This window comes from Balearica regulorum, chromosome 18, assembly GCF_011004875.1.
Source record: "Balearica regulorum gibbericeps isolate bBalReg1 chromosome 18, bBalReg1.pri, whole genome shotgun sequence".
NCBI lineage: Eukaryota > Metazoa > Chordata > Aves > Gruiformes > Gruidae > Balearica > Balearica regulorum.
In genome coordinates this window covers 4,007,233-4,022,570 of record NC_046201.1, presented here as the reverse complement: position 1 = coordinate 4,022,570, position 15,338 = coordinate 4,007,233, and the positions used below count along the sequence as shown (strand labels likewise).

Here is a 15,338-nt window from a genome sequence, read left to right as displayed (position 1 = left end):
CATTAAAATCTTTTTCCTCTCTGTATTCTCTACTATTTTTTTTTTAAAAATGCACTAGCATTTTGAGCTCTACAGAGTTAAGAAAAACAAGTGGATTATGTTTTATTTACAGTCAGAAGTTCAAACTAAATCAAGGCAGGAGTTTCTGAAAGGTCCCTTCACCTGGAACTTCCTCACTGTCTCCTCCTCATCTTCCGAAGTCTGCTGAAAACTTACTGTGTATTATTGAGGCCAGCACATTTAAAACAATTTTTCTCATGATTTATGTGCTATATTTTGCCTTAGTTCTGCTAGAGGGAATAGTTGATTTTTCTGGGCACTATGCCCAGATTATGTTTAATTTTGTCTACAGACTGTACAGTTTCCCAGATACTATACCAGAGATGAGCATTTTATAAGTTAATAAAACAATAAATAAAATAAAATCTGTTCTCATGTCTCCACGTAATAACTGGAACCTTAAAAGCCTTGCCCTGTTTTATAGAAGCTTCTCTTTGTTACAGTCAGTGACTAAAAATATATCAAATTATTTTGAAGTGATAAAAATAAGGTAAATAATTTATAGGATCCCCACAGAAACACTTCAAGTTTAACCTTAAATTTCTTAAACAAATAGATAAAATAAAGTTCCACTGTTGAATGCATTATGTGTTAGTAATATAAAGAAGGAATCAGTTTGGATTCCACTACTGTATTTCACATAATTATTCTATTTTTAGAATAAAAAGAGGAAGAAAAACTTACTGTGTATTCTGATTTCCAATTGTCCATTTGTAAAAAAAAAGAATGATGAGGGAAAAGAAAAAAAAAGAAATGTGAAATAAAACAATGATGCAAGATCCTTACAGTAAACATACATTAATAATAAAAAAAAATTGTGTCAGATAATCTGCTGATCTATATTTTACTCAAGTCTATGCGACAATAAAAGCTACAAGTCAGCACAGAATCTAAGCACCTGATGTTTTCTTTGCAAGGAAGAAATTGCATAGATACAACACTCCATTTTTACCTATCAATAGTCTATAAACTTCATTTCCTGCTATCAGCCAATGGAAAAATATATGCAGTTCAACAGGAGCTGTTAAAGTAACTTGGCGTCTGTGGCTCAATATGTAACTTGGAGCTTCTGGAAATAAGCTAAACTATCCAAAAAATACAAGTCAGTAATCATTTCTGCTTTATTCCTTACCTGTGATTGTGTAAGGATAATAATTCCAAGCCTTCTCTGTAACATAAAATATTTTGGGAACAACTGCTCTAGCCCAGCTAGGCAGTTTGCTGAAAATAAAAAGAAAATATAAAATTAGAATATGTTATGACTTCTGAGTATTGTGGAAAAGAAGATACTTCCAAACGTGCTCATAATTGGACAGGGATTTCACAGGATACAGCAATACCTTGACTTCACAACAGTATTTTCACCTCATGAGTATGCATTCTGTCTCAGCTTTCTACACAAGCATATGTGAAACCAAGTCTGTCTGTTCCTCACTCAAAGTGAGCAACGTGGTGCCACTGCAATAACCTCTGATCAGATCTCAATTGAGGTTTCAATGCAGATTTCAAGAATTTTTGGCCTCAGACCTTTGGTCACGGATGAACTCAGCAGGTTAGACCACACAAGGTGTACCTGTGTCCCAGTACCCTTAACCACAGGGAGGCACTCTCTAACAAGAGGTCACGAGTAAATACGTGATTTCAGTCCACTTCGATCGCGAAGCCATTACTTCGTCTTAGAGGCTATTTCTTCTTCCTCCATATTCTTTGCTGGCACACAAACCCTCACGTTCAACTCACCTAGTGCACAGTTTTTCCTATGCTACCAACCAACTCTTGAGTAGGAAGCTTTTATATTAAAATTAACAAATCACTCAAAACACCTCTGCAAGGCTGGTAGGCAGTATTAGTCCCATTTAGCTGATGGGAAAAGTAAATCACAAAAGTTAAGAGAATTAATGGAACAGATGTCATAGCTCAGAGCTCAATCTGTCAAGAGAACTTACCAATGCAGTGGTACAACAGCAGTAGAATAACAAATGAAAAACATGGATATAGCACATGGAAAGGTCATTAAAGAGTAATTAAATAATAGTATGGAAGAATGGGAGCATTTTCTTTACCATGGATCTTGGGTGTCTCATTTCCAGAACTCTGGTCACTCAGGGTACCAAAGAAGTGATGAACAAACACACATTTTAAAAAGAAGTCAAGTTCATGAGAATTCATCTTTCAACCCTTTCTTAATGACACCAATTATAAGCACCGAAGCTGCTGGTACCAAAGATGCAGTAAAGTCACTCAACGGAAGGCAGACCTTTGGAGACTGCAAATATCACCGTACTTCAGAAACTCAGTTAAAATCGTGTTAGTCTGGTGATGCTTCGAGTAGATCATCCAGCCTAAGACTGAATCTTTACTGAACTAGATGCTTTCAAACCTCAATTTTCCAAGTGTAAATGTTTGAAAAAGTCATGTTTAGATAACTGCGTGCAGAAAGTAAATTAACTTTCCATATTAGCAAATTTCTGAAGAAAATACAGTTTGGATCATTAAGGCTTATTTAACCATAATCTAGCTACGCATAAATATTGTGTTTGTCCAGAGGCAAAATGCAGATGTCAGTACATTATCTAAAGATTCAAAGTCAAGTGCATTGACTTTTGCTCTTTGATGACGTTGCTCAAAACCAGATTCTTTTCTTTACATAAACCTTTCTTGTGTACAGTTTTAAGCAGCATTTGACATACTGCGTAATAGACTTCACTGTATCAGATCTTTTGTTTATTTTGTCAGCCTCTGCCAGTCTCTTTTTATGACTCTCTCTCTGCTCCCTCCCTTACCCCTGCTAAACTTTATTCTAATGCCTAAATAATAAATACCAGAGGATGCAGACTTTCAGCTTCTGAAACACTGCTCCAGCAGGAGAGCCAGTAAGCAATTCTGAATATAACTAAGGCTTACACTGACACTAGAAAATTTTATTACTAATGTCTTTGTTAACATACAGCTGCTCATTTTGCACTTTTTTTATGGTTATTGTTATTTTTAGTGTATTTGTCTACCTATCTTCACCGGTACAGTACATCTCCAAAACAAATAATTTTATGAGCAAAACACACATTATTCTCAGAGTTTCCAGCAGGTTACAATAATAGTGACACATGAATTGTTCCAAGGGTCCATTCAGAGAAAGAAAAAATAATATTTATATTTTAGCAGCACAGGTATCTGTGAAACACATTCCCTCTCTTTTTTTTTTTTTTTTTAAATTCCTTCCTTCCTGAGATGAAATTCAGCCTTTCAGCACATAGGGAGGAAGTGTTTCTTAAAGGCATTCCAGCTGAAACCATTGGCAAGCAAGAAGATCCTCTGCAAGAATTAAACTATTATCAGGCAAGAAAAGATAAATGAAAATAATGCACAGATCTTTCCAAGAAATCATCACCGAATTTATAAGCTCAAATTTCTTCAGGAGAGAGATCACTCCAGAGCAAAATATAAGTGAAGCAAAGCTAGCAAGTTTATTAGGGTGGTGGATGATGGAAGATCCTGGCCTCCCAGCAAAATCCATAGTTGCCTGAAAACCTGCTGATCCATTCCACAAAGCTTTAGCAGTACTGCAATATCTGGTGGTATTGTAACACCAAAACCAGATTCAAAGAGCAAATCTGGTGGTGATTATCAAGGTGCATTCATAATCATTAAACTCAATGAGCCTGACTTCAAACATCCACCACAGCATTAGGTAAACTTCCCAACTTGTAGGCACAGATATTCTTTGTCAACGTTCCATTGCCATTACCCTGAGGTGGTAATTCTGAATACGCTCGTCAGTGCTTAAAGCCTTATTTCTTTTTAACGTGATGGAAAGAAATATCCAGAAACATAAAACCCCCAAACTTCTGGGAGCTCTACAACAGGAACACATCGATTTTTCCCAAGTTCTGTATCTAGTCTGTGAGAGAACAGAGTTACAATCGCAATAATATTAAATGTTGGCAAGATATATATTATTGGACTCACGTGTGTGTGTGCCCGCAACATTGCTGGTGATTCAGTTTAGCCTGAGTGAAGGTTAGATATGTCAGGATTGCAGCGGAGAAGTAACTTGCAATGTAGAAGCAATAGCTATAGTGTTTCTATGCCCTAGCTACGAAATGCTACAGAGCATAAGTTTAATAAAACGAAACAGGCTCAGGGGAATAGAAGAACACAACAAAAGTAGCAATATTCAATTACATCAGCAGTAGTAAAACTGGGAACAGATTGAGCAATATATTTCATAGGACACACACACAAAAATTAAAACATCGCCAGCCTTTGAGTGTGGAGGCATTGACCCTCAGCAGTATAATTTCACCATAGGAAGAGACACATTTAAGAAATCATGGAACTTTGGGGAAACAAAAGCTATTTTTTCCATGATGTCTTTAAGCCTATTATTTTGGTACAGAAAGTCATCACTGTACAAGCCTAATGGTCATTCATAGTATCACTTAAATTTGTTGAAGCAAATCTCTTGTCACCAAAAATGGGATACTGGCTTTGTGACATTATTATGAGGTGAGAAGCCCTTAAACATTTTTAGTGGTTTGTTTGGGGGTTTTTTGGGGGTGGGGTGCTTGTTGGGTTTGGTTTTTAGTTCTTTGGCTTCCTCCCCCAATTTTGGAATACAAAATTACAAACAGGTGTACAAGAAAACAAAAGTTCTGATTTTCAGTACATTCTTAACTTCAAGTTATAATTCTTTCTCTTGGAAAAGATACTCTAGAAGAAATGACAACTAATCCCTTTATTTCAAGCCACTGATCTTTCCCACCTTCCCTCTTCCTGCGGCTACCACAAAGTGGCATGTATTCATGGGAACAAGTTCTACTTAAAACAGAAAGGCTCTTGCCTGGAAGGGATATTTCTTGCAAATTTTTATTACTTATTTTATTCTCCATGCTGAGAGAAACAGTTTTATTGCACTTGCCTGTTAAGATAGACCCGTTTTTCTGTCAGCTGACCATTGCCATGGTTTGGATCTTCATAGGGTTCGTTCTGCACCACTTCCACACCTTCCCCTCGGTCACTCTGCTCATGGCTGTGCTTGCTTATCATGTACAGTTGTCCAATTCTGTACTGCAAAGCAAAAATCAAGAGCAATGTATTAGCTTTATGTAACACATGTATATTCAAAAGCCAATATCATACAATGGTATAGTGGCACGTGGAAATAAAAGGTAGTTCAAGGGTGAAAGACAGTATTTTGCAGCTTCATTTAGACCTATGAGTCGGGGTCCTCCCATTATCTTTTATTAAGTCCAGGGTGTCACTTGTGTAAAAAATAACAAAACCCGTGTGTATAGAGATGTAAAGAATCAGGCCAGTCCTTTATTTTTAGACTATATTTGTAAGTATGTAAGTTAAGAATAAATAAAAATTGCTCTGCTGCTTCCACATGCTGACATACAAGGGGATCTTAACCAGCAGGTGAACTCTTAAAAATTCTATGGAACACAGGAGTCTCTTGTCATGACAACACGATGCCATATAACGGAGCCCTGCAAAAAAGATTCAGGAGAACTATTGCTGATTCACAGAAATAGGAATGCCAGCTCTTAAAGAAATATCCATGTAGACTCTAAGTCCTTCGAAAAAGAAGTTTGAGACAAGTGACTTGGCAATATTATTAAAATTAATTTAAGCACTTCAATGATCCTTTTCCTACAGGCTCTTGAGTTACTTAGGAAGCCAAAACCGAGGAGGGTTGACCCAACGTTGCTATCGCAGAAAAATAAATTGTTGTACTGGCAACTGTTTTTTTTCCTCAACGTGGGAATATTTCTCAACAGGGCTTTTGCCTCCAGGGAAATATTGACAAAATGTACATCCCTGAACCTTCACTAGCAAAGATTTTAGAGTAAACTTGTACTTTCCCATACAGTTTCAGGCCAGAGATTTTATTCTCACTTAAGTCCTTTCCTGAACATATTGTGGTTCTTACAGCAAACTGTCTTTGGATCTAACCAGTTTTCTCCATTTGGATCCCTCTCTCCCCCGAAGTAATTTATTTAGGCATATACATGCTAATCACTTCAATCACTTCAAATACAAAGAACAACCTGTTAATTTGGAGAATGGCTGAGCTACTACACAAGCTGCCAAGTACTAGCTCAGCATAAGCAAACAAAAGCATAGTGACAGTCTGACCTCAAAAAACTCTGTGAGATTCTTGTGGTTATTACATATTATAAACAGCAATCCTATCACATACTTTTAAAAGCCCCCAAAGCCCAAACCAAAAGAGCAATTAGCTGGGAAAAAACCCCCCAAACCCAAACCATTACAGACCTTATTAACAACTGCCAATAAGATAGTCTTACTAAACAAAATGATAAGGAATAGGATCTTGGAGGGCTCCCTACGAAAGCTCTTAAATTCCACACATCCCCATTTCATTCCCCTGCAGCAGGCAGGCCGCAAGAAGGTAAGAAATTTAGAACTTGCATCTTGCAGGATCATTTGCTTAGGGGACAGAGAGCTCCTTCTCCCAGTGCTGAACAGACACCTCCTAACATTTGAAATGAACCCTTGTAATATTTGGGGGGAAAAAACAAAACAAACAAACCAACCCCCCAAAAAACAACCAACAGTAAATCTCTGCATAAAGGCTGGCTATGCAACTGGAAGGTGCCTGGAAATTTCAGTGTTGCACATATAATGGTTCTCCCTCTCCTTTCTCCTCTTAACTGGTGAGAATTCATGGCCTTTTTTTTTTTTTTTTTTTTTAAATTAGAATGATCATTCTTTCTCTTTATATCCTGTATAACTTTGGAGTATCAACTGTCTCACTATATGCAAATGTTTCCAAGACATTCACTACAACGATAAGTAGAATAATGCTCTTTAGACAATTTGATGATGGTGCTATCTCCTGCCTATACATTTAGCTTTCTCATCTCTGGTACCCCTTTCACACAAAATGCCCCCTTGTAAGAGATAAAATCTAAAATTATTTTTCTTGCTAATCCAGTTATCTACCTTAGTCTCTTCTTCTCTGTCTCATCGTATTTAAACATTTTGTCCTAATATTTAAGGCTCTAAAGAGCTGCAGTCCTCACATATACCTTTTAACTAGTCCCATGAAAAATTGTCTTTTCTTTTTCACTAACAATAAATGAATGCATTGGTACACAAGCAAGGCAAAGTTTGTGGACAGAGGGGTAGTATATTTTATTTGATCAACTAGTACAGTTGGAAAAAGGAGAAATTTCCAGTACATGAAGCTGTACCTCAGGTCTGAAATCAAAGCAACATACTTCAAAGCTGAATGCAAATTGAGAAAAAATGCTTTGCCTTTAATTAGATATGTATCAATTAGACCACCTAGGAGTAAAGATACTTACTGCCTGTGGAGTGATAAGGATGTTAGAAAAGAGGAAAGGTGATAAGGTGCTTATCTTCTAATGGAAAGAAAGAGAGCAGTAATTTATAGCCTGTGGAACATGAAAAGGCTAAGTGAGGAGAGGAGAGAGGAATTACAATTTGCCATAAAGCCAATTTCTATTGAGATCTCTATTGACATTTTTGTTATTCCATAAAGTTATGACTTTTAGTTGCAACGGACATCTCTGGAAAGTGTTTCATGATTGCACATATCATTGCATGCTTTGATGACCTACTTCCATGTAGTCCTTTGCAATTTTGCTCTCAGTTTTAATGGTTAAATACAGACCTCTCAGTTTCTGCTGGAAATATTGGCTCAGAAACATCAAGATGAATGTACATTCACACTGACACCTAACAATGGGGTTGTACTAAAGCATTCATTTGCTCCAGCATCATGAATCAGAGATATCCACCTAGAATAACACCACGTTTTGCTAACAGAGATTGTTGTTCTTTCATGGACCCATACTACCATAAAATGCTAGCAAAACATCGAATGACAAAGACTGTGCATCAATTTGAGTACATGGTTAAGAGTGGCTAAGCTGCATACCCGCTGCACTCTTCAGATTATGATCAGTGTTATCAAGTAGAAATTGCTTTACAGATGTTGCACAGTCAGTGCTTAAAGAAAAGTTCTACTTCTCTGATGAGACTCAAAATCAGACACTGCAATTCTACCTAAGATCTCACAGAAGGTATCCAAGGCAGCTCAGCGTGGCGCTTCTCACTTGGGAGATGCTGAAGAAAACAGAAGGCACCACAGCTGGTGCTGGACAGCTCTTCTGTAGGAATCCTACTGCTATTCGCCTCTCCCCACGCAACGACTTTCATACCTACGGATCTGACATCAGTCAACTGGAAACATCCACCTTTCAGAACTATTGAGATGACTGTGTAGTCCTGCTAAGAAAGCAGCTGTATTCTGCAAAAGAAACATACTTTTATACATACTCTTAAGTAGCTAACTTTGGTCCTTTGTGTGCTCTTCATTTGTTTTTATCTGGTTTATAAAATTTTAATATCATTTTAGAGCAGGAAGAAAAAACAAGTTCCAAAATTATAGTACTTTACTAAACCAGAGAGTATACAACTATTATTTCAGCTAAAACAACTTTTTTTAAAGTTTATGTTTATATTTACATGAATAAAATCCAAAACAAAGATGTGTCTTTTAGAACTTGCTGAAATTTAACTGCCCGAAAAAAGTGTCACAGCTTTTTCTAGATTCCTATTGATACTGTGGAGAAATATCAAAAATGTATTACAGCAGTAAACGATACTCATTGTTCCTGCAAGGGTAAATTGATGTGCCACTATTATTTATGTTGCTCTATCACAATCTGAATGTCCATGTTCATAGCTGTAAGACAATTTTCCAAGATCATATACTGTTTCAAGGAAGTCAGTAAAATGTCACGCACTGGCACCTGATGCGAATTTGGCTCTGGAAAAAAGCTGTTTGTTTGAAAACTCTTCAGTTTAATAGGGGGAAACGTCTTCAGTATTGAAGGAAGAACCTCAACAAACAAATGCACTGAATGTGGAGTTAGAGATTTCTAAAGATATTGCTATGTAGCTTTTGTAGTAGACGACATTTCTCAGCTCCGAATGAGTTAGACATTGTCTCAGTGGTGACTTCTCTTTTCCTTCCACAGGCAGATGGTGTTTGCCTATTGGGAGTTTAGTCATACAAGAAACAAGGTTTATGCTAGCAACAGCATAATTATGGTCAAACTAATTTTGTTTAAAATGACAAGTGAGACCAGAATCACTTTTTTGGTGTTCTTGAGACAGGAGGAAAAAAAGGGAGGGGGGAGCCCACCCTACACTTCTTCCGTTCATAGAACTCACATTGTCTTCAGCAGAAGCTGAACAAGAAATCCTTGTACAAATGTCTGAATTTTTTTTCAGCCTGACTCCCTATTGCTCAGTTTTTGATCTAATACTAGTCTTAGAGTACAACTTTTCAAACTTCATGTGGAATGCAAAAAGTAACATTCTTTCAAAGCAGAAATTATGCCAAAGCTATCCATAATCTGAAATTTTTATACCATTCCTTGAAGTTCTTAACCAAATGCTCACAGAAAATGTAACAGATTTATCATTGGCTTCATCTTGTATGGCAATTGTCATATTCAAGAGTTGTTGAACTCTTTCATCTACATTTACTTTTCTATAACTAGACATCAGGGATGGTGCTGCCATTTCAATTTATGCAACTTACTGTTCTAAGTAGCGAGATCCCTCCCTGCAGTTAGAAGCTGGAATCCAGAAGATGCTGAATGTCTTTTATACCTATTAAAGGTAATGGTTGTTCAGCATACTGCATTTTGACAATGGAAAGTATTTCTCACATAGTGATTCATACTAAAACATACCAGTGGGTCTAGTCCTGTAAAACAGAAAAAAAGAAGAAAACCAGCAACAACTAAAGTGAAACAGATCTGTACTTGTGCACAAATGTGCTCCTTTGCAGAGGCAGCTATCAAGGGCTATCTATTGATAGCAACAGATGTTATGTCATCAACCTCATTTTAGTAAAGATTTACTTCTAGCAAGAAAATGTAATGAATCAGCTTCATCATCAGTTGTATCTGCCTAGCTACACTGAATCTGAGAACATTGATTATGGCAAAACAGTAGCAATTTGATTAAGGAATTCTGATTTATAGAATGCTCATTAATACAAAACAATCTTAAAACTGACAGATATGTTTCTGATTTATTTTCAGGTCACAGTCTTCAAAAGACTGTTTGTGTGCTCCTTGGCGAATGTGTCGCAAGACTTCATTTCAGATCGATTTTTTTTACTATCAAGATTAGTAGGAATATTATTCAGCACTTGTATAATATTTTACATGTTTAGAATTATTTAAAACAAGTTCTGATTATTCCTCAAAGTACCTCCACAAGACAAGTATGGTCATCCCCAGGTAAGTAAGTTACCTGTCCAAACATGCATAGCCTGTCACTCCAAGCAATCTCTTAACAGCAATTTTACGGAGATATTTTATGTCTGAAATAACTTGTTTGAAAATGTACTTGCTTGAGTAACTATCTTTGTTTATGAAGATACACTGAAGTTTCCTATTGTGTGTTTTGTTTCGATGTTAGAAAGCATTGTTTTCAGGTCTTGATCAAGACCTAAGCCCCACACTGCCATAAATTTGAAAAGTTTACAGTTAGATATTGAAGACAGGCAAAGAAAGCATTATCCTTCCTTTATATCTGATTAATTGAAACAGAAATTAAATTAATACCTCGACCTTAAAAAAGATGTCTGTGCTAGAACAGGGAATTTAACCTCAATCTAGTAACTTCCAGCTCAGTGCTTTTACCACAAGACACACCTGTAATTTTTTTAGAATTCTAAACAGTAATTACTCGAACAGAAGTGGTTTCTCTTATCTCACTCACTGACTACAAATCCTTCATGTTATTATTGTTATTAGACATCATTCTGTCTGCCTTCTGAAATGGGTGAAGCCTAATGCATCTTCACGCTCACCTGGAGGTGAAAGCAGAGCCCTCACATGTGGCAACTGGTGGACAGAGCACCGTGATCGTCCCCATACTCGTGCAGATTCAGAGCTGTTAGGAATAATTTAAGAAGATCTTTTCCATGACACAAGCTCCAGGTTCTGACAAGGTCATTTGTTTTCCTTGTTATTAACATTCCTAGATTGGTTTTAACTAGCCTAGAGGAATGTACAATGTGCTGGTGTTTGATGTTTCATATACTGGTGGATTTGCATTGGCCCCTACTTGGCTTGCTTTTTGAATTAGGTTTTTGTTTTGGTTTGGTTGGGTTTTGTTTCAGTCGGACTTCTGGCTTTCAGAACTACTAGTTTGCAAACACTAGAAGTGAATATCGCTCCTGCCTGATCATATACATTAACCTCAAGGTTTTACTGCAAGAGGGAAAATTAGTCAGACTTGTAATTATTGCAGAGTTAGAAAACTTTTTGCCACTGAAATAATCATTCTCTTTGCCTAGATAGCTATGTGCAGGAAGAAACTAAACTCACTGTAAATTTGAACTTGGAAGTCTCTCTTACATGGCATAACTTAGCAGTGTGAAGGTAGCAGTTTATATTTCTGAAATAGTGATTTTCCTGGTAAAAGAACTACATTGTGGGCTAGGGTCATGTGAAAAGAGCACTGCTGGTTTTGTCTGCTGGGAGACTCATTACAAGAAGGAATACCACCACAAATCTACACAACTGACCTTATCTAATTAGAGATTATTAGTGAGGTGCCACAGCTAAATGAGTGCTATATTTCCAAGCGTTATGTTTGGGCTGAACCATATTAGAGGTATAGTTTGTCTTGAAAATCAGTTGTAGGAAGCATCTGAATTGAACAACACAGGAAAACCCAGCAATGAGGAAAATGTGCACAGAAGAATGAGAAGCCATATGAGAAATCAAGATGGTATTCACTAACAACCAGTGGAAGAAATAATAGATGAAAGAGAATTAATGTTAAATATTTAAAAGGGTTATTTTGTCTATAGATTATTTTATGTGATTAATGCCATCACTGCTAATCTGTGTCAAACTTCTTACACCAATTGAATAGTAAAGATTAAACTTCTGAAGAAATGTTGTCCATATTAGAGGATGCCCATTGCTTCATCACAGCAGAAACGAGGGAACCGATCTTGCCTGTGTAGTAATTTGCCTGTCTCGTAGTCCTTAGACTACATTAAAGCTAATGTAGTAAGAAAACACAGAGTGAGCTGTCAGGAAGGCAACAGTACTTTCTGAACTAGTGTACAATGAATGGTTTAAAGTAATTTCATTTAAAAAACCAGCCAGATAAACAAGGTCTATAGAAAGGTTTAGCAGGAAGGCTACAACAACAATTATAAACATCTAGGACCTAAAATTTGAATGTAAATGTGAGGCACTGTTGTGATTTGAGGGCCTTGAAAACCGTACAATTCATTTAGTGGTATAAATGTCATTTACCCTAGTAATATATAAAGAATCTTACCAGCTAAAGTTTAGAGTTGAACTTGAAATTTTTCTTTCAAGCAGTTCCTGCATGCATCTGTGATTCACAATGCACTACACATCTGCTGGCTTGCATCAGCAGTGTTCTTTAGCATTGCTCGAATTCATGGGAACATGCTTTTGTAGCCTCACAAACAAACAGTTGCAGCAGGATCAGTTGACTTCTGCACGCTGTGAAATGCAATTCTTACTGCTTTCATGTTTGCTTTGCCTTTTCAAGGAAGAAATTACATCTTTAAGATACTTTATCTGTTTAAATTCCTATGAATGACAGTTCAGCAACAACATATTGGATATTCTGAAAGACAGTATCCTCCTCTAGTATTTTCAGCTAAAGAACCATGGCCTACTCCAAATTTGCAGTGTCCAGATCTGTGGTTAATAGGTATACAATGAAAATTAAAATAAATGAAAATTAAGTTGCAAATTTTCAGCATTCATGCAAATGTTTTCCCAAATATAGCTCATGTCCTGTGCAAACGGTAGTAATTTCATGTTTCTACACCAGCTGTGCTATTGAAGAAAGCCAGCTGTTTATCCTGAGTGTACAAGCTCATACAATTTTTAAGAATCAGTTTTTATTAACAATATTTTACAGTGAGTCATCCAGTTAGATTTTTCAACTGTTCACACTATGTACTTTTTACATAAATACCCATAATATTTTATTATTTAGATTTATGAAGATACATACATTTCCTACAAAGGATGCATATACATTTTCAGGAGGCTGTCTAAAACATCCTCTGTTCACAAAACCAGAAAGAACAGCTAAAAGGGGCTTACTCTGTTGCTTAACCACTTATAGCCAGTCTGTCAGTAATGCGGACTGAAACACTCTTCACATCTACTGTTCCCTGTTTATAAGTACCTGTCTCCGATTAAGTCACAAATATGTCATGCCTTAATTGCAGCTTATTGTTTTCCAGGCACAATTCACTTTTTGCCTTAGAGTGCAAAACTGGTTTGATAACTATCAAATACTATTGATGTTTTTTCTAAGTCAATACAAAAGCCTATTTTATTTGTTAACCACAGTTCATTCATGAGACTGTGGTTCACTTGAAGGCTGAAGCTCAAGGAGCTGTTTAGTAAATCTCTTAAAATTCTAACTTAGAAGGCAGTAAAATGAAGTAAAACTTCAACATAATTTTTGTAGAGGTTACTAAAGTTTTTTTAGTAACCCAAAGTCTTTTTCTGATATTCTAGGAAAAAACTATTTCCATTTCAGATATTCCAAGAAAAGTCAGAATGGAAAAGCATAGGCTTCCTTCTTGATCACTGTCACTGATCTCTTTCCAGCAGTGCGCACTAGTCCTCCGTGCAGGGTGACGCACGGATCTATTCTGCTTGCAGTCAAAAGTAACATTCTCCACTGATTAGTGATGGTGACTGAGAAACTTGCTTTATTAAACCAGACAGAAAAAACTTCTTATGTGTTTTTCCATTAAAAAAAACCAAGATGTGGGGGGCAAAAACATGAGAAAAAACTAAACTTGTGTGCCATGCATATCAAACACGTTTTTGTTGGCTAGAGAAACGAAATGCTGTGGGCAGCCAGACAATGCAATGCATCACAGGGCTTGAGCCACAAAGCTGAGTTTCAACATAAAGATTAACTTCTCTGAAGTGCAGGATTTTAAAATAAAATATTTATTTTAATTCAGCTCAGTTTAAGCTGGGAGTATTCAGAGTTGCATACATCCTTTGACCCTTCAAAATTCAATAGAGTGCAGAAAAGAACTTGGCAGGTTTATCTTTATACATGGGCCAAACATGCGTGCATCTATTCATACTTTTAGAAATTATTTTTCTCTTTTTGCATGGCTAATGGTATTTGCTTAATGTTTAAGTAGAACTTCTTTCCCCTAAGGCTACTTTTCTCTAATTACTCTTCTTCAGTAATTACACATTTTTGTGACTTATAAAAATCTTTCTCATACCAAAACCATCAACTTTCATGTACAGAGAATTTGATGCTTTCAGAAAAAAATTTTGCCTGTAAACTTTGTGTTTAGAAGCACCAAAGAGACTACAAAGGATTCCATAAACTTTGTCAGAATCACAGAAGTGAATAATTCTACAAATACTTTTTTTTTTTTGCAAGTTCCTTATGATGCGTTTTAGGCAATAGAATTCTGCTTGTAAATAGGAAAAAAAGGAGAACTTTCTTAAAACACACAATATAAAATGAAAAAGATTGAGCATCAGAATTTAGTGCTTAGTATTTACAAGCTGAACAAGACAAATCCAACCTGCCTTCTGATATCTTATTTAGAAGAAAATGAAATTTTGTTTGCTACTTCCAATGAAACAAAAACATATTCACAGTCCAGAATATTTCATTTGGTTATCACAAATATTTCATCTGACTTTTTGATCTTCTAAAATAAAACTGGCTTCAATTTGATTTTTAAAATGCACTCATTTTATGCCTGCATTCTAAAGATAAAAATAATGATAGATACAATTCTGTGTCTGCAAATAGTCGAGGTCACTCCTGCATCTCTGCATCTAACCTAGAGATTAGGGTGATGAAGATATTAAGGTTATCTGAAGTTATCTGATGAAAGGAAGTACATAAAACCAAGTCTTGAATTATACAAGTAGGAAATGAAGACATACTTTCCTCCTTGTTCCCAGATTTATAAGATACACTGACATATCAAAACTAATACCAAAAGAAGATACAATATTTCCATTTCAGTTCATTAGAATAAACATTTGCAAACTATGTACCTACTCTATAAATCTGCAAGTGACACCCCCCCTGCAATGTTGAAATAAGTCATTACCGTAGCAACTTACTACTTTTGCACTGATGCCTTTTTTACGTGCATGAAGTCTCTAATAAATGTAGTAAGTACATTTAGGGGAGAA

General features: G+C 36.2%; 1 protein-coding gene across 3 annotated transcripts in view; it reads right to left on the bottom strand.

Moving 5' to 3' along the window:
• Window positions 1-15,338, bottom strand: part of PITPNC1 (phosphatidylinositol transfer protein cytoplasmic 1) — a 91,430-nt gene that overhangs the window by 43,967 nt on the left and 32,125 nt on the right. For 2 of the 3 annotated variants that reach the window (XM_075770606.1, XM_075770607.1), the window contains exons 2-3: window positions 4,979-5,127; window positions 1,193-1,281 (exon numbers count right to left, since the gene is read on the bottom strand). In XM_075770606.1, the coding sequence (XP_075626721.1) occupies window positions 1,193-1,237 (45 nt within the window). In that variant the 5' untranslated portion in view covers window positions 1,238-1,281; window positions 4,979-5,127. Of the gene's footprint in view, window positions 1-744; window positions 753-1,192; window positions 1,282-4,978; window positions 5,128-15,338 lie in introns of all 3 variants that reach the window. The other variant, XM_075770608.1, reaches the window with a different exon arrangement.